This window comes from Berghia stephanieae, chromosome 14 (genome assembly GCF_034508935.2).
Source record: "Berghia stephanieae isolate SIO BIC M18660-M18661 chromosome 14, UCSD_Bste_1.3, whole genome shotgun sequence".
Lineage (NCBI taxonomy): Eukaryota > Metazoa > Mollusca > Gastropoda > Nudibranchia > Aeolidiidae > Berghia > Berghia stephanieae.
In genome coordinates this window covers 24,621,294-24,641,118 of record NC_088373.1, presented here as the reverse complement: position 1 = coordinate 24,641,118, position 19,825 = coordinate 24,621,294, and the positions used below count along the sequence as shown (strand labels likewise).

At 40.2% G+C, this 19,825-nt stretch overlaps 2 protein-coding genes across 2 annotated transcripts in view; one reads left to right on the top strand and one right to left on the bottom strand.

Annotated features, from left to right (window-relative positions):
* LOC144960146 (uncharacterized) overlaps window positions 1–9,272 on the top strand; it is a 29,880-nt gene extending 20,608 nt beyond the window's left edge. The window contains exons 5-6 of the mRNA XM_078893133.1: window positions 5,941–6,102; window positions 8,891–9,272. Of these exons, the coding sequence (XP_078749259.1) occupies window positions 5,941–5,981 (41 nt within the window). The 3' untranslated portion in view covers window positions 5,982–6,102; window positions 8,891–9,272. The remainder of the gene's footprint in view (window positions 1–5,940; window positions 6,103–8,890) is intronic.
* Window positions 9,273–13,851: 4,579 nt separating this feature from the next.
* On the bottom strand, window positions 13,852–14,697 carry LOC144959550 (uncharacterized). The gene has a single exon (XM_078892165.1). The coding sequence runs from the start codon at window positions 14,695–14,697 to the stop codon at window positions 13,852–13,854; it is 846 nt and encodes a 281-aa protein (XP_078748291.1).
* Window positions 14,698–19,825: the final 5,128 nt, after the last annotated feature.

Below are 19,825 nucleotides of genomic sequence, written 5' to 3'. Positions count from 1 at the left end.
GAAATGTGATTTGTACCTTCAAAAGCTCTATTCTGCAGATTGTATCAAAGGCAGAGCTCATGTCAATGCCCAAATATACTGAACTCTTCTTTGTATTTTTCAGTTCTAGCTTTCAACCACCTATGAGCTCATACAATGTCACTTGTACTCCTATCTTTTGTGAATACGCTCATTGCCAGTGACAGATATTCCTCCAACTTTGATCTTATTCTGTTGAGTGTTCATAGCTGAGTAGTTTTCTAGATGCTGAAAGAAGAAAAATTGGTCTTAGTTTTTCTAATAATATCTTTTTCTTGTTTGGTTTATTCAACAGACTTAAATCACCGGAGTCGAGAACAAGATTTTTCGAATATTCCGTTAAACATATGAGCAATTAATGGAGATAATTTGTGGTTCAGTTAGACATTTTCGCTCCTGTAGTTTGATGATGTCAATTACCGGGACCTTATAATTGTTAAGTTGGTAAATAGCTGCACTAACCCCAAGATCGGTTAGTACGACAACTCCGCCTGGCCGGAGAGAGCGTGGCTCTACAGTGTGAGCTATAGACCACTCAAAAAAGGGGTATCAATCTCTATGTCTATGGCGGAGTTGTCGTGCCAGTAAGGTCGCGGGTTCGAGGCCCCATCGCCGCTGCGAAAATTTTATTCTCAATTGTCTTTTGGTACTCTCCTATTCACTTCGTTTCTTGTTATTAAAGGGCCTGCTCCACTCATTTTTTTGCATTTATATAGCGCAATATAAAAAAATAAGGTGCCCAACCCCTTTGCAAGTGGTCCCTAGTCAACAGCAACACTAAAATTTGGGACGAAACATGAAGCCTAGTAGGCGCTATTACAATATTTTCCGAAAGAGAGCACGCTGTTCACGGGCAGTCACCATTTTACCCCTGAATAGGGTGAGAAATAAATATGTGTTATTCAACCATACACCGTTTAGAACAGGACTCAAACCATGGACCTTCCGAAGGCGAGTGTCATACCACAAGATAATATCGCCGCATTGGGTATACATATTTTGAATTATGAAAACAAAAACTTACTTAGAGCTGTCAACAAAATATTTAGAATACGATTTTCTTCAGCTTCTACTATAATAATAGTGTGCTGATTTGACAAAACCCGTCGGATGTAGCACAAGCTAGTTTTGAGATATGAGCGAACAAAGGTGAAAACCCGTTATCTTTATGATTTTCGCTTTTTCACTTTACCGTATTTATTATCCACTCAACTACATTCGCAAGAAAGGATCATCAATAATTGAATCATTTTCTTAAAAATCTGACCTCTATCAAAGATAAATACCTACTCGTATATGTTGTCTTTAAAAGCAATTTTATGCGTTTATTAATTATTGAGTATATATATAGAAGGACAGGGACCCAGCACCTTGTGAGGCCGGTCATAGGCCGGGATAAATGGGGAGTGTTTGCTCAGGAAGGGTATCCTGGCCACAACTAATGAATGAATTAAACCAGAAGAATGGACACAAAGTACGTTGATTCCCATATACAAAAATAAGGGAGATGTTCAAGAACGTGGCAACTATAGGGCGGGGCATCAAGCTAATGAGCCACACAATGAAGATAATAACAAGAGATGAAGTGAGTAGGAAAATGCCAGAAGACAATAAAGAATAACAATTTCACGGCGGTGATGGGGGTTTGAACCCGCGACCTTACTGGTATGACAACTCCGCCTGGCCGGGGAGAACGTGACTCTACCGTATGAGCTATCCATGACCCCCCCCCCCAAAAAAAAAAAGGATCGTCTCTAACCGTAGTCATTATTATAGCCCTCTCTTCCTAATTATTTTAGGTCACGGGTTCAACAAACACATCATCATCATCATCATTGCCTTTTTTACCCTGGGTCAGGGTATAGGCCACAGACAAATAGTTTCCATCCTTCTCTATCCTAAGCTATCTTTTTAATCTCATTCCATGTCTTACCACTTCTCTCTATATCAGCTTCTTTAATTCTTCTCCATGTTCCTCTTGGCCTTCCCCTTGATCTTCTGCCCTGAGGGTTCCAGTCCAATACTTTCTTTGTTTTAGTGGAGTCGTTCTTTCTAAGCGTGTGTCCAATCCACCTCCATCGTCTTCTTCCTATTTCCTCTCCCACTGGTTTCTGTTGTGTTCTTTTCCATACTTCTTCATTTTTTATTCTATCCATCCATTTTATTCTGAGTAGCTTACGCATGCACCTGTTTACGAAAATCTGTACCCTCCTTATACACGCCTTTGATGCGTTCCAAGTTTCACATCCATACAGTAGGACAGACTTCACATTTGAGTTGAAAAGTCTAAGCTTTAGTCGAAGGGAGATATCTTTAGTTCTCCAAACTCTGTTCAAAGATGTGAATGCAGCCTGTGCCTTTCCTATTCGTGCTTTCACCTCTGCTTCCGTGCCTCCATCCTTGTCAATTATACTTCCGAGATAGCAGAAAGTGTCTATATCTTCGAGTTCCTGATCTTTTACTTTGATCTGCTCCCTTTGACGCGTACCTATCCTCAAGACCTTTGACTTTGCAGGGTGAATTCTTAGACCAATTGATTCCGAGAGGCTGTTTATAATTGTGGTTTTTGCTTGCATCTGGTCCTGGGTGTGGGACAAAAGAGCCAGATCATCTGCGAAATCCAGATCATCCAACTGTGTCCAGGGGGTTCACTGTATCCCATTTCTTCGCCCTTTGGAGGTTTCTTTCATTAGCCAATCAATGGCAAGGATGAACAGGAATGGCGAGAGCAAGCATCCCTGCTTGACGCCAGTCTTGATTTCAAAGCTGTCAGTAAGCTGATCTCCATGTACAACCCTGCAACTTGATCCTTCATACATTTCCTTAATGAGGTTTACTGTCTTTTCAGGGAGTCCATAATGTGCCAGAATTTTCCACAATGTTGCTCTGTTAATACTGCCGAAAGCCTTCTCGTAATCCAGAAAGTTGACAATAAGAGGAGAGTTCCATTCTATAGACTGTTCCACTATGACTGCAGAGAGGCAATCTGGTCGGTGGTTGATCGGTTTTTCCGAAAACCTGCCTGTTCGTCCCGAAGTTTAGCATCTGTTGCACTCTTAATTCTCTCTAAAACAATACGGTTGAAAACCTTTCCTGGGATAGAAAGAAGAGTGATACCTCGATAATTATTACAATTGCTGAAGTCCCCTTTCTTTGGAAGCTTGATAAGATGTCCTTCCTTCCAATCCTTTGGGAATATCCCGTCATTCCAGATTCTCTCAAACAGTGGGTGCAGGGCCTTAGCATTTCTTTCAGCATAAACTTTTAGAGCCTCCGGTGGAATCTGGTCTGGTCCAGCAGCTTTTCATCTTGTTAATGGCACCCACAATCTCTGCTATCGATGGTGGATCACAGCTAATTGGTAACTCATTCCTTGCAGGCAAAATTTCTGGCTGGTTGTCTGGTGGTGGTCTGTTCAGAAGGCAGTTGAAATGTTCCCTCCATCGTTCAGATTGAGCCTCTTTTCCAAAAATAGTTTTCCCATCTTTGTCTTTGACTGGTACCTCTGTTTTCCCATATTTTCCAGCAAGTGTCTTGGTAGTTTGATAAAGGATCCTCATGTGTCCTCCTGTCGCTGCTGCTTCTGCTTTCTCTGCAAGTCTGTTCATGAATGATTCCTTGTATTTCTTCACAGATCTTTTGACTTCCTTAGCTATGGCTCGATACTGCTCTTGTGCATCCAGTCTTGAAGACCTTGTTCGGCTTGCGTTCACTTGATCCTTCCTTGTTCTCCTCTTTTCAATAAGGTCCAAGGTGGTTGGACTTACCCATTCTTTATGTTCCGATTTCTTTACCCCCCAATACCTCGTGGCAAGTTGTTATGTAGACTTCCTTGATCTTTGCCCAATGTGACTCTACATCTATGTCCTCCTCGAGCTCAGTAAGCGGTTGGAATCTATTACTCAATTGTAGTTTGAATTCCTCATTCTTTTCCCCATCTAGTGCATTCACCTCGAATTTTCTTCTTGTATGTGATCTGGTCCCATGTTTTCTGGGTCGGAGCTTAAGGTTTGCCAATAGCAGGTGGTTGTCTGATCCAACATCTGCCCCTCTCCGTACTGTCACATCTTCCAATGAACGTCTGAATCTTCTAGAGATACAAAAATGATCAATCTGATTCTCTGTCACACCATCTGGTTAGACCCAAGTTGCTTTTGTGGATCCTCTTATGGGGGAACACTGATCCTCCAATCACCAAACTGTTGAATGCACAGAAAATTGCAAATCTCTCACCATTATCGTTAATTTCTCCCATGCCATGACGTCCCATGATAGCTTCATAACCTACGTTATCCTGTCCCACTTTAGCATTAGCATCTCCCATCAATATGTTGATGTCTTTCCTAGGCAACTTGTCAATGTTGTTGTAGCAGACTATAAAATGTATCTTTGTCCTCATCTGTTGCATCATTTGTTGGGGCATAGATCTGTACAATGTTCATGCTGATCTTCTTACTCCGTGTTGTAAAGGACGCCATGATGATCCTTTCTCCGTGTTGTTCCCATCCTCTCCGTGACTTCTGGGCAAACTTGCTTAGAATTATTCCTACTCCCTGTGTATGAATCCCGTCCCCTCTCCATGAATATAAAATCTTCTCCCCAGACTTGAGATGTTTCTGTCCGGATTGTATCCGTTGGGTTTTGCTTACTCCAAGTATATGCAGCCTGTATCTTCTCATCTCAGTCACAACTTGAGAGCTTTTTCCTGCTTCATACATGGTGCGAACGTTCCACGACGCAATTCGAAGCTGATTGTTTGGCAAAGACGTCATCGGGTCAGCAGAGTCCTTTCGGGTTTGTCTGTTGCCTTTCATAAATTCTGTCATTCCAGAAACTCTTCGTACGCCCAAGCTAAAAAAAGGATTTGGTTTGTTTGACTGCGTTTCTGTAACGGTTTGAGTTTAACGGAAAGGGGTGTTAACCATTTGCCAACCCCAACCTGGAGGACCAGGTGACTCAAAGATGGAGGAATCACACACCATTAGTCACCTTTTACGACACGCCGGCTTGGCGTTGGGCTATTCTTGACCCTCTCAGTTGAGGGATCCCGAACACCACACGGGGTTCAACAAACACAACCGCAGCGAAATAGTTGGCCAGCATTTAAGCTTCATAACCATTATTCTCAACACAAACATATAACATAGAAATGATTGAGACAATGAGTATGCTCCGGTATCTGGGGTGAATTATTAATTCAGAAAAGTGAGTGGAGTAGGCACTTATGTTGGTGAAAACAAGAGACGAAGTGATTAGGAAAGTGCTGGAAGACAATAGTGAATACAAATCATCGGCGGCGATGAGGGTGTGAACCTTCGACCTTACTGGTACGACAATTCCGCCTGGCCGGGGAGAGCGTGACTTTTACACGGATAGCTGATACGCTAGAGTGAGAAATAAATGAATTCGAAGGTTGTCTGACGTGAAGAATGTATCAATAAAGATGAGAGAAATGGTTCGGACATGTAAAGTGGCTAGCGAGGGAGTACATGGGAAGGAAAGTATTGGACTTAAAATTAGCAGAAAAGAGGAAAAAGGGACGCCCAAAAACTATGAAAGAACTGGGCCAGGAGGAAGATGATGCTCTGTACCAAGATGCATAGACATGTGGCTTTCATTATGGCAATCCTGCAAAATAAGGGATAAGCTGAAAGAAGAACAAGAAGAAGATATAGAAGGACGGATATTAACTTCACTCTGTTCTATGTTATTGTTTTTAGCCAGCCATTTTTACGAGTAGTTCTCACTCAATTGTATTAATCGGACTAATAATTAACTTTGAAGGTTACACATAATTGTGTTTGTTGGTAAGTTATTTGGTATATATATATATATATATATATATATATATATATATATATATATATATATATATATATATATATATATATATAATTTATGGATCCCTTTTCTAACTTTCAGACTGGTACTGGGCTAAGGAAAAAATAGCCAAAGAACTTTAGCCTAGAGGTACTCTTCCATTCGAATCATATTGCACGTCGGTCACCAGTGAGTCTTGGCAATTTAGGTATATTCTTCAACTAGAATGTTTGAAGGAGTTCCAGTATATCTGCAGGGTTCCAGGTTTGTGTCTATCCCTGTTTGTCAGTTGTTTTATTTTTGTTGTTGTTGATTTTTATTGGGTTGTTTTGTCCAGCTATGTGGTCTTATATCATGACACTCGATTTTTGATCATCGTATTTTTAACCTATGGAATAGCATTGAAAAAAAACAACAACCCCCACCCCCGCCAAAAAACAACTAAACATAAAGCAACAACAACAACAATAGCCGCTATCTAGTTGTGTTGACCAATTCAAGAACGTGATCTACAAAAAACTGAATTAATAAAACATAAACCGAGCAATATCCACTAAACGTGCTCAAAACACTTTTTGAAAGTGTCGATGACCAACAGTAACACGTAGAACGAGACACGACGCCTGCCATTCATTAAGATAGAATTTTTCTTGTCATAATCAAAAACCATATTATGTGATTTGTTACTATATATATTGTTTAATTGTCTTGTCATGGATAAGGTAATGAAAGGATGCTACATAAACCAAGTTAATGTACACATAGTTTGCAGGTCGGTTTACCGAACTCAATTAGGTGCTTGATTTAACATTGTTGTCATGGACAATACGTTGTGTTGGGTTGAGAGTATTTCCATTACATCAACGAGCCTATAAAATTTTGGGTTATCAGACCTGAAAATAAGGACACGTCGCTAGATATGCTTTTAGAAGATAAGATAAGATTAGAAAATACATTTCATTCATTTAGTAAATACCGACATTATACCTGTATGATAAATTGGTCACATATTCTTGATCCTTAAAGATCTGAGTTTGTAATTTGGTGAGGTATGTGAAAATGGATCTGGCAATGAAAAATGAAGTGGAAAAATACGACGACTGTATGTCTCTCTGTAAAGGGTTTTTGTTGTGAGTTTTGGTCAGTGTGAGATCGTGCTAACGGGCATGATCTATATTAACTTTCCATGTGCTCGAGGTCATTGGTCACATTGCAAAATGTGCTCAAAGTAACCTACATTGTGAAAAGTGTTCATAGATTTTGAACTATCCAACATTACGATTGGTCATTTTGTTCAGCATGACACATGGGTATGTTTAAACTTTCATAAACAAAGAAGCTAGTTTACATTTATTCAGAAATGTCCAATCGTTGGACAGCAACAACTCACGTGATGGATGACTCCGTTGGACGAAAACCTGAATATAGATCGCTCCCATTGAGGGAGAATTAGATGTGTTTTGAATGGGTGAATAGAATCGACAGCGGCAAAATTAATGTTTATTTTTAATATGACAGCGCTTGCAACCATTTAGGTCATATCAGCGCCAGTAAAAAGGATGAAAATGGGATAGTAAACAGTTCTCGGATTACAATTAAACTACCAAATAAAAAGGAAGACAAATTGGGATTGGTTCAAAAGTGACCCTTCGCCTCAAAACGGTATTAAGTCGGGATGGTTAAGATGTATATTTTTGACCAATTTAACATTTAATTTTGTTTTTAAGCATCTGGTTCGTTCCGACATAATACCGTTTTGAGACGATGGGTCACAAATAGGGAACAGATGTAGATTCCAAAAGCACACTATCAATGTACTTAATTTGAAATCACCTAAATGCCTATATATGACATAAGCACAGGTCCCCACCAAAAGGAATACACTCAAATGTTTATTAATCATATATCAAAACAGAATACATAACTAACAATACATAACAGGGCGATGCTTTTCAAGGGAAAAAATATCATCTCCCAAAACTAACTATACATTTGACGGTTTTTCTCTTAGCCAGGGTATCCGACCAGGGCCAGGACAAAAAACAAGTAATCTTATTCCAAGATAAAGACAGAAAGCAAGTTGAGAAACAGATATAAGGGGATAGAAGACACAAGAACCTCCCTGACCACTATGTGGGAAAAACATAACAATTCATGACAGGTTATTGGTTGTGAGAAAATATATAATAATGATAATAATGATAATAATAATAATAATAATAATAATAATAATGATAATAATAATAATAATAATAATAATAATAATAATAATAATAATAATAATAATAATAATAATAATAATAATAATCGATTTTTATTGTCCATAAATATGGCAATTTGTAATTTATTGTTACCTTGTTATAACGTTATATGATAACTATAACATTGAACAGCGTTATCACTACTACATATTCTCTCTCTCTCTCTCTCTCTCTCTCTCTCTCTCTCTCTCTCTCTCTCTCTCTCTCTCTCTCCTCTTTCTTTCGCGCCTGCAATATACACAACACAAACAGAAGGGTCCAGTAATTTCACAAAATAGGACTTTGCAGATAATAAGTATGGAGTTCATTGCGGCAAAGGCGAAATCGAAAGTGAAATAATATTTCTTTTAACTATACTTCTACATATATTTTTACAATTTTCCCTTTTTTAAGTTGAACTCAATACAAAAATACTCACTGATTTTATTTTTAATAATGTAAATGTTGCTGCTCGAAGCTCGAAGAAATAAATAACAATGTGAAATAGAATGTTAGTTTCAATTTAATTACAAAAACTGATAAAATGGACGTTTCAGACAAATACAACGCTGTTCACGGCTATGTATTGATTTTACACCTGACTACAGGACAGAATACGAGTAAAGATCCTTTTCCAAGGACTCAACTATGCGCCTCCCAGAGCGGGATTCGAATCATGGATCGTTCTATTCAACGGCTAGTGTCTTACCACTAGATTATATAATATAGCCACACAAATACAACACCGTTTGAGACGATGAGTCACATGTGAGATCACGTGTCAATGTTTTCTGTCCATTTGTATTTTCTAGAACAAGATACCACAGAGGTCATCAACGAGTTGAAAATGCCTATTACACAGCTTGTTCTTTATACGAGGGGAACTGAGCAGCATATTATTCCGCCCAACCAAGCATCAACTCCGCCTGAAAACTCACTCCAATGGGCATCAACAAGTGTCACTGGCCAGAGACAGACCTTGATCGCGACACCCCCTGCAGCTGAAATCATTCCAACCTTGACGATCACTGTCACCAAAAACATGGCATGCGATGAAATTACTCCTACAGCAACTATGGAAACCCAAATTTTGCAAACCCCATCGACGACTACTTCAATGCCACTACTGGCCAATGAACCGCCACCGTATGGACATATTGATATACCTGAGACAAGTACAGGATCTACCGTCGAAGCTGAGGAACCCGACCTTACTACCGTATCTCCAAGTGAGGGGATCAGGATCGGCTTGAACTTGAACGTCACGAAATACGAGACAATCAGCATTGCAAGTCTTTGTAGTGGATATTTTGATGTACAGGCATCCTATATCGATGACGAAAGCTATGGAGACAACAGAGAAATTGAAACTCAATTTGCAACTGAATTTGGGACTGACCTTCCCGTACTCGACTTAGTGACCAATCTCCCCGTTCCCGATCAAGAGGCTTCAAAAGGAATATTGATTACTGTTCTTCCTTCGGATTTGAATGCAGCAGTGACAAGAACATTAACACCAGAGGCATCCCTGTATTTCTCAACGTCATCTCCGCCATCAAAAACTGAGACCACCGCACGGAATGAAATAACAACAGGATCCTATCGAAGTCCAACATATACAACAGGATATCAACCGTCAACATCGTCGACAAGTCAACCCTCTACAGAAAATCCAACTTGTCCTTGCCAATGCCCGAGTCTCAGAACAAAAATTGACATCAAAAACATGACCCAAGATGCCGTGGAAGAACTGACCAGCACCCTTTAATAGAACCTAACGGTGGATACGTTGTCCTTGTCCGCCACAATCCGTAAAAAACCGTCAGCCACGGACACCAGACAATCTTCTCAGGTGACCGGTATTGTCGGAGTGTTTTTCATGACCTTGACCTTTGGCTCATTTATCATCATGGATTTCATCACCGTCATGGCCTACCTTGGAAACATGATTGGTGGCAAAGCTCAAAAGTCCAAAGGTTACTATTAATCCAAACGTTTCTGTCGTAAAACACATTTTAAAAATAATTGAAAACCGCATCCTGTTGGAACCTCCCGCCCCCCCCCCTTCCCCTTTCCACTCGCGTTCTCCTCATATGTTTATGAATAATGCTTTTAAAAAAAAGATTATGTAGCAAGACAGTTGTAGGATTTCCCTAACTATGGCTGTGGAAGAATAAGACAAAAGATTTCAAGTAGAACTTTATAATTAAGATCTAGAGATCATCTCCTATGAACTGTTCCCAAAAGGCTCCAAAACGTTTTCTGATAGGTCATTTTCTCATGTTACGCCTTCTGCCTGGATCTCTCTTCCAATTTCTATAATAAAATGCAATACAAAAGCTAATTCTAAGGCGAGTATTAAGACATACTTTATTAGAAAATATTTGATATATTATAGGATCTCGTAATAACTTAATAACAAAATGATTAAATTCAAACGATAGTAATTTAATGAAACTTGAATGATAATAAAAGAGAAAAGTTTGAACAGAAGTCTTAGCTTGTTGTTGTTATCAGTTCGTGATTTGTGAGAGAGCGGAAGACTCCGCTCGCTTCGTCCAAAACTCCATTCGTCTTTTTCGCTCCCTTCATTACCCCCCTCCCAGCTGTATACCACATAGTTTAGTTTACAGCGCTAGTCTTGATATCGAGGAGGGAGACTTGACTGTCTACCAGACCTGGTGGTAATTGTAACGTCTCTATTTGGGCGTGTTTTGTCCGATACCGCCTCTTCCAATGTAGCAGGTTTTGTATCTGAACCTGGTCCTAATTGGGGCTTCCTTGTTTGCTGTATTGTTGTTGGAGCGATATGTGCTGCTTTCAGGCGATCTACAGTTACCTTCTCTTTTTTCCTTTAATGTCTAATACAAAATATTTGTCATTTGTCTTTAAAATTCGATAAGGGCCGTCATAGTGCCGTTGTAAAGGGGAACGGTGAGAGTCAATGCGACCGTAAACGTAACCGGTAGAAGTTAGATTGGTAGGCATGTAAACAGGCTGATTCCCATGAAAGTTGGGCGGAGTTGAAGCCAGTGATTGCATGGGTACTTTGAGTTGTTTCACAAAATCTGAACTAGGCTCTATGTGCGGAGTGTTTTTGGGTTGCAGTATTTCTCCTGGAAGACATAGTGTTGAACCGTAAACCATTTCGGCAGGTGAGCAATCAGCCTCAAGTCTCCAAGAAGAACGAATTCCAAGAAGAACCAATGGGAGTTCCGAGTACCAATTTGGAGAAGTTGTTCTCGCCTTCAATGCACTTTTGAGTTGTCTGTGAAAGCGCTCGACCATCCCGTTTGCTTGTGGGTGGTATGCCGTCGTGTTGTTGGTCTTGATGCCAAGCAACTTCCCAAATTCTGACCAAAGCGTTGAGGTGAATTGTCTACCTCGGTCAGAGGTAATGTCTGTTGGCACACCAAACCGCGATATCCAATGTTGTAGAACAGCTTGTGCGCATGTCGTAGCATGTGCATCTGGTAGTGGAATTGCTTCGGGCCAACGAGTAAAACGGTCTATTATGGTGAAAATGTATGACATGCCTTGACTTGTTGGTAAAGGGCCAACAAGGTCAACGTGTAGGCTAGAAAATCGTGTGTCTGGTTGTGGTAAGCGAATTGATAACGGTGATTTGGTATGTCGACTGATCTTTTATGTTTGGCAGGCATGGCACTCTTTACACCAGCGACGAATATCTCGTTTCATACTCTCCCAAACAAAACGTTGACAAATGAGTTTTTGTGTGGGTCTTGGGCCAGAGTGTGATAGGCCGTATAATTGGTCGAAAATCAGATGTGTCCAAGATTTGGGTAGAATGGGCCTTAGTCTTCCAGTTGACGTGTCGCAGAGGATGACATGGGTGTCGAAGTCGACATATTGGAGATTTAAGCCTGTTGTTTTTGACATGTAGCTCTCCATCTCTCCTGAATCACGTTGGTCTTTAGACAAACGTGCAAAATCTCTCGGGGATAGGTTGTGATCTCCCTTGGATGATGCATTGATTGTTAAACGGGAGAGGCATCAGCGACGACATTGAACTTTCCTCGGAGATGTTGTATATCTGTAGTAAATTCGGCTATGTAGGAGAGGTGTCTCGTCTGCCGCGGCGATCTATCCGTTTGACTTCTGATCGCTGTAACTAATGGTTGGTGGTCAGTGTAAATTGTAAACGACTGGCCTTCCAGATAATGTCTGAAGTGTTTGATTGCGGAATAGGCGGCGAGGAGTTCTCGATCAAACGCACTGTATTTCTTCTCTGTCTCTGACAATTTCCGTGAGTAGAAAGCAAGGGGAATCCACGATTTACCATCCTGTAGTTGCTCTATTTGCGCACCAATAGCTACGTTTGAAGCATCGATAGTGAGGCTCGTCGGCACATTTTGACGAGGATGATGGAGGAGGACGGTGTTTTTGAGAGAGTTTTTGGCTTGTTCAAAAGCCTTTTGACAGTCTGTGGACCATTCGATGCGTTGGCCTTTGCCGCTTGCCTGAGCATGCAGTGGAGCAAGTGTGTCAGCGATGTGTGGCATGAACCGATGATAGTAATTGATCATGCCGAGAAATCGTTGGAGCCCCCTGCGGTCAGTTGGTGGTTCACTGTTGACTAATGCGGAAACTCGGTCAGGATGTGGAAGAATACCTTGCGATGTGATACGGTGGCCAAGAAAGTCAAGTTCGCTAGCCCCAAATACACACTTGCTTTTGTTGATAACCAACCCGTTGTCAGAAAGAACCTGAAAGAGATGTTGAAGGTGTTTACGGTGTTCTTCATGGGAGTGGCTTGCTATTAGAATATCATCGATGTAGCCGAATGCAAAAGGAGCGTTTCTCAGGATTCCATCCATAAGTCCCTAGAATGTCTGGGCAGCATTTTTAAGGCCGAATGGCATACGTACAAACTCCCAGAGGCCAAATGGAGTAGTTATTGCGGTTTTTGGAATGGATGTAGTTGCGACGAGTATTTGGTGATAACTCCTAACAAGATCGACTTTAGAGAAAACTTTGCACCCTGCAAGTCGTCTATTGAAGTCCTGAATGTGCGGTAAAGGATATCTGTCATCTTTTGTTTGTGTGTTGAGGTGGCGATAGTCACCGCAAGGTCGGAGTTGCCCGTCAGCTTTCGGAACAACATGAAGAGGTGAAGACCATGGAGAGTTAGAGCGTCGAATGATCCCCATTTCTTCCATAGCCAGAAATTCTTGTCGAGCTGCTGTCAGTTTATCCTCGGTAAGACGACAAACTCTGGCGTGAACTGGCGGTCCGTCTGTAACTATATGCAGCTCCACACCATGCTTGTTGACAGGTGAACTGAATCTTGGAGTAAGCAATTGTGGAAATTCTGACAACATGCATGAGTATGAGGTTTTCTCTGCGAAGGAAAGTCCCGAAACCGAGTGGGAGGTTCTAGTTGGCTGAAGCGAGGCTAAAACACTGCCGAGTGACATAAGGCGTCTACCTTTTAAGTCAATGAGGAGTTCATGTTGAATAAAAAAATCTGCTCCAAGTATAGGTCTCGTGACGTCTGCCAGAATGAACTCATGTGTAAGAAGTTTTTTTTGTCCAAAGTGGAGGGTGAAGGTTCGTTTTCCCCATGAACGGATAGAGGTACCGTTAGCTGCTAATAAGGGTGAGGAGGGGGAGTTGCATTTTCTCTCGTGGACAGATGCTGGAAAAACTGAAACGTCCGCTCCGGTATCTATCAGGAAATGTATTCCTGATCGTCTGTCCGTGATTGAAAAGGTGTTCGTGGCTGTGTCTGGTGTGCCAGCAGTCGCCACTTCTAGCTGCTGGCCTTGTCGTTTCCCAAAGGAGTAAAACTACACCCTGGCTGACACCGTTGAGCTTTGAATCCAAACTTCGTGTGGTAAAAACACACAAACCGTCTCTGTTGACCAAATGATCTGTTGCCACGTGACTGTTGTGCCCGATTGGGTTTGAAACTCGCGGCGTCGATGTGGGTTTGTCCATTGTTTTCAATAGGTGTGAAACCGCCACTGGATTCTTGTCTTGTCGACGAAGCTACAACATTGTTTGTGTTTCGTAGATCCATAGTGCCATCAGCAAGTCTTGCAGTTGCTTTCGTTTCCCAAATCCTGTCAGCAGCCTCAGCTAGAAGTTCTACGTCGACGATATTCTGACTAGCTAAAATGCATTGGATGTCAGGAGGGAGGTTTGACAGGAAAAGTGCCCGTTTCAATGTTTGGGGGTCATCATTCAATGAGTTGATTTTCCTCAGCAGCGCTGTTGGTCGTTTGTCACCCATTCCGTTGAGATTAAGCAGTTCGAAATCCTTTTGGGCTTGAGACTTACCGAATGTCTTGATTAGTGATTTTTTAAGCGTCTCATATTTATTTTCATGTGGAGGGTTTGTGAGTACTGCCTGCATTTCTTCTGCAGTGTTTACATCTAGAGTGCTAACAACATAGTCGTATTTTGTTTGGTCTTCTGTGATACCGCGAGTGTTAAATTGTGCTTCAATTCTTGCACACCAAACATCTGGTGACTTTGTCCAGAATTCTGGCAGTTTTAGTGAGACTGCCCCAACCGTGCTTTGACTTTGTTGGGAGGATTGGAGGACAAGAAGTTGTTGCAAAATGTCAGAAAGTTCGTTTTTATGTTCTGCCATGTTCAGCGTCGGGTCACCAGTATAGGATCTCGTAATAACTTAATAACAAAATGATTAAATACAAACGATAGTAATTTAATGAAACTTGAATGATAATAAAAGAGAAAAGTTTGAACAGAAGTCTTAGCTTGTTGTTGTTATCAGTTCGTGATTTGTGAGAGAGCGGAAGACTCCGCTCGCTTCGTCCAAAACTCCATTCGTCTTTTTCGCTCCCTACAATATTAAAATTAGTTTCGGTTTGTGTTATTTTTCGTTTTTTTATATGCGTGTCCTGTGTTATTTATGATAATATGTAATAGTACCATTGATTATAGTATTGAAAAGTCTCCTTTCTGTTGGTATATGGAAAAGGCTGGCTTAAATGATTCACACTATTTTATTATTATTATTATTGTTATTATTATTATTATTATTATTATTATTATTATTATTATTATTATTATTATTATTATTATTATTATTATTATTATTATTATTATTATTATTATTATTATTATTATTATTATTAATATTGTTATATTATTATCACTATTATCATTATCATCATCATCATCAGTGTTATTATTATTATTATTGTTATTATTATTATTATTATTATTATTATTATTATTATTATTATTATTATTATTATTATTATTATTATTAGTATTATTATCATTATTATTATATTATTATTATTATTATCATTATTATTATTATTATTATTATTATTATTATTATTATTATTATTATTATTATTATTATTATTATTATTATTATTGTTATATTATTATCATTATCATCATCATCATCATCATCATCATCATTTATTATTATTATTTTATTATTATTATTATTATTGTTATTATTATTATTATTATTATTATTATTATTATTATTATTATTATTATTATTATTATTATTATTATTATTATTATTATTATAATTGTTGATATTATTATTACAATTATTTAGAAACCACGGATATTTTGTATCAAGTCAATAAAAGAAAAAATCTCACGGGCCTAAGCGGCCATGATCAAATATTTCAAGACAGAAAAATAAATAAAATACATAGAAAAAGCAACAGGGTTGTTCTAAAATATTGTCAAAGAAAAACATTTTAGTTACTAATCTTTTCAACTTGCGATCAAATTGTATGACAGAATGCACGACAAAAAAAAAAGAGGAAAAATACGATTAAAAACCACCCCTTATATTCATAATTACTTTAAAGGGGATCGAACTCCAAATCTGCTGACAACACAATGCCACCCGAGTATTAAAAGGTGTGTCCCATACATTCATGAATTTCTATCAAACAGAATGAAATATTGTATCCCAGACCAGTGTTACTGCCTTTCGGTGTCGCAACAGTTCAGCAGCCGTGAGCATTCCGCTCAGAATCACAAGCAAAGAGATCTGTGAAATCTACAATAGGTTTTAAGAGCATTCTGAACTCACTGTTTTTCTAGCAGTGATGTGGTAGCCACACTAGCAAATGGTGTCGGGAGAAATATGCAAAATTAAAACCTTCTGTATGACGCTACCGAAACCGAAACTGGGATAAGCCCCGGCTCTATAGGCTGTATGGTAGTAAGGGAATACTTGTTACTTGTTACTAAACTCCAGCAACCTCATCGTCTTTGTCTGATATTCTTAATGTACTATTTTTCAAATTTGTAACCCCCCCCCCATCAACGTGTGTGGCTATGTGATCTAGTGGTATGACGGGAGTGAACCAGAGACTATAGGAGGTGGGAACCAATGGAGAGTGGATCCAGAACTGTTAGAGGTGGACATCAGTGGGGAGGGAACCAGGAACGGCCACAAATTGGTGGACACTGGTGGGAAGTGAACCCGTGAAATTAAAAGATAAACCCGGGACAAATGATGTTTTGTTTTTAATGGTTTTACGGCGCTTGCAAAACATTAAGGTCATATCAGCGCCGGTAAAAAGGAAGAAAATGGGATAGTAAAAAGTTCTAGAATTACAATTAACGCACAAAAGAAAAGGTAAGACAAAGGGTAATTGGTTCAAATAGGGAACATATGTAGATTCCAAGAGCACACCTCCAAAGTGCTTAGTTTGAGATCACCTAGATGTCTCACCCAGACACAAGCACAAGTCTCCACTAAGAGGAATACACTCAAATGTTTACATATAATACGTAAACAACACATAATACAATGTATAACAGAGAGATGATTTACAAGGAAAAAAAATATCATTTCTCAAAACTATAACTACACATTTGACTATTTCCCTTCAAGCCAAGGAACTCCGGCCAGGGTCAGGACAAAACTAAGTAATCTCATTCACAGACAACGACAGGAAACAATTGGAAAACGGCAAGACACAGCATGTACCTCCCTTCCCACTATGGGAGGTCAGGATCCCCACCCAGCCGGGGCAAATGAGATATGGGCACCAGTAAAAGGTTTACATAGACTACTTGAGATGGGCACCAGTGGGGAAAGAGCCCAGGACTGTGAAAGTTGAATGGCCAAGATTACAGGATGTAGACATATTGTTCACTCTTTACTGGTGTCCGCTCCAGATTGTTCACTCTTCTCTTGATGTCTTCATCCGTATCCCTGGGTTCAGTCTCCAGTCTCCAGTAGTGCCCACATATCACCGTCCCAGGTCTAATCCCCACCTCCCCTGGTACCTGGTTTACTCCCCACTGGTATCCACCTTCCATAGCCCTGTATTCACTCACTCTCCACTGGTATCCACCTCTCTGAGTCTCGGGTTCGCTCCCCACTGGTGTGCATCTTCCATAGTCGAAGGTTTACTCCCCACTTTTTTTCCACCTCCCATAGTCTCTGGTCCGACCCCCACCGGTGCTCTCATCCCATAGTCTGTTTCAATCCCCCTTTGTGTCCACTTCACACAGTTAATAGGTTCATACCCACTGGTACCCACCTCCCATAGTCTCTGGTTCACTCCCCACTAGTACTCACCTCACATAGTTTTAGGTTCACTCCCCACTGTCACCCCCTCCCATAATCACCAGTTCAATCCCCAGTGGCGCCCTTCACATATAGTCTCTGGTTCACTCCCTCTGGTGTCCAATCCCCACTGGTTCCCACATCCAATAGTCTCTGGTTCAATTCACCATCGGTGCTCTCATCCCATAATCCCTGGTTCACTCCCCACTGATGCCCACCTTCTAGAGTATCTGGTTCAATGCCCACCTCCTAGAGTATCTGGTTCAATGCCCACTGGTGCCCACCTCCCATGGTCTCCGGTTTACTTTAAACTGGTGGTTTCCTCTCACAATCTACATCTGATCCCTAATGGTTCCTAATTCCCCTATGTCCCCGCTGGTTCTCACCTCGCTGAGTTCTAGGGTCACACAACCCATAGTCTCCTGTTATATCCCCACTGGTGCCCTGCACCAATAGTCTTTTGTTCACTCCCACTGGTGTCCACCTCAAACAGTTCAGGGTTCATCCCCTACCTCCCATAGTTTCTGGTTCTCCACTTTTGTCAGGTGCATCCCAACTTGAGTGAATTTCGGTAGATTTCAATGGACTTCTGTAACATTTGGTAGTTTTGTTTCTTTTTAAGGGTTTTACGGCGCTTGCAACACAATTAAGTCATATCAGCGACAGTAAAAAGGAATAAAACTAGATAGTAAAAATATTCTAGATGTAGATACAATTAAAAGGACTTGAGGAAAAAGTAAGACAAAGGGGATTTGTTCAAATAGGGAACACGTGTAAATTACAAGTGCACACAATAATTGTACTTAGTTTGAGATTAGCTAAAAGTCTCAACCAAACACCAGGACAGCATCCCACCAAGAAGATCACACTTAAAAGTTTACAATTCATATGTTTAAAAAGTAAAAAAAAAAAAACAGTATATAAGAGATAGATGATTTAATTTAAGAAAATAAATATCATCTCCCAAAACTATAACTATAAATTCGACTGTTTCCCTCCCAACCAAGCACTCCGACCACGGTCATAACAAGACTAAATAATCTCATTCTAAGAAAAAGACAGAAAGCAATTGGAAAACAGATACAGGGGGATGGAAGACACAGCAAGAATCTCCCTGCCCACTTTGGGAGGTCGGGAAGCCCACCCAGAAGTTTTGGTAGATTCTTCTTCTTCTTCTAGGTTCCATGCCTGGTCCAGGCTTCGGATACTGCATGAATTATCTCTCTCCATTCCTCCCTGTCTCTTGCTTTTTCAAACAGCTCTTGGATTGTTAGGTTGGTGAAGCCCTTCAGTTGGTCTATGAGTGTTTTTCTTTTCTCCCCCGGGCGCGTTTACCAGGTATTTTTCCACAACTTGCCAGGTATTCATTCTTATCTTTCCTTACTATGTGTCCGAAAAAGGATAGTTGTCGATCCACTATTAAGGGCATTAGTTTCCTTTGTTGGTATGTTTGTTTAAGCACTTCTTCGTTCGTTTTGTGTGCAGTATACGATATTCTCTGCATCCTTCTCAAGCACCACATTTCAAAGGCTTCAATGTTCTTTTGTGTTTCTGCATTTGTAGTCCAGCTTTCGCATCCGTATAACAAGATTGGCCACACGTAGCACTTCAAGACTCGGAATCTAATCCCGAACGACATCTGTTTGTTTTTCAAAATGTTTCCCAGGTCCATGAAGGCCTGTTTGGCTTGAGTTATTCTTGTTTGTATGTCTCGGTTACATCTTCCATCTGTTGTCACTATTGAACCTAGGTATTTAAAACTTTCTACGTTGGTAAGTTGCTCGCCGTGAATCGTTATATTGCAGGTGTTGTTGTTTTCGGGGTTTTTCTGTATTACCATGCATTCCGTTTTGGTGATATTCACTTCCATTCCCTTGGCTTTACTATCTACTACCACTTTGTCAACAATCTTTTGAAGTTGGATTTCTGATGTTGCAATGAGTACCGTATCGTCTGCGTATCTTATATTATTTATGTTGTGACCTCCTACTTTTATTCCCTCCATATTATTTATGCGCCTCATGATTGTTTCTTGGTATAGATTAAACAGATCTGGTGAGGCAACACACCCTTGACGGACTCCTTTCTTAATAGGAATGGAATTTCCTGTAGAGTTTCCGATTTTGATAGATGCCTGCTTGGTGTAGTATAATGTTTGCATGAGTCTGAGGTCTTTCTCATCAGCGCCAATGGA

Excerpts from the sequence above, each read along its gene's own strand:
- LOC144959550 (XM_078892165.1), bottom strand. The coding sequence starts at position 14,697 with ATGGCAGAACATAAAAACGAACTTTCTGACATTTTGCAACAACTTCTT.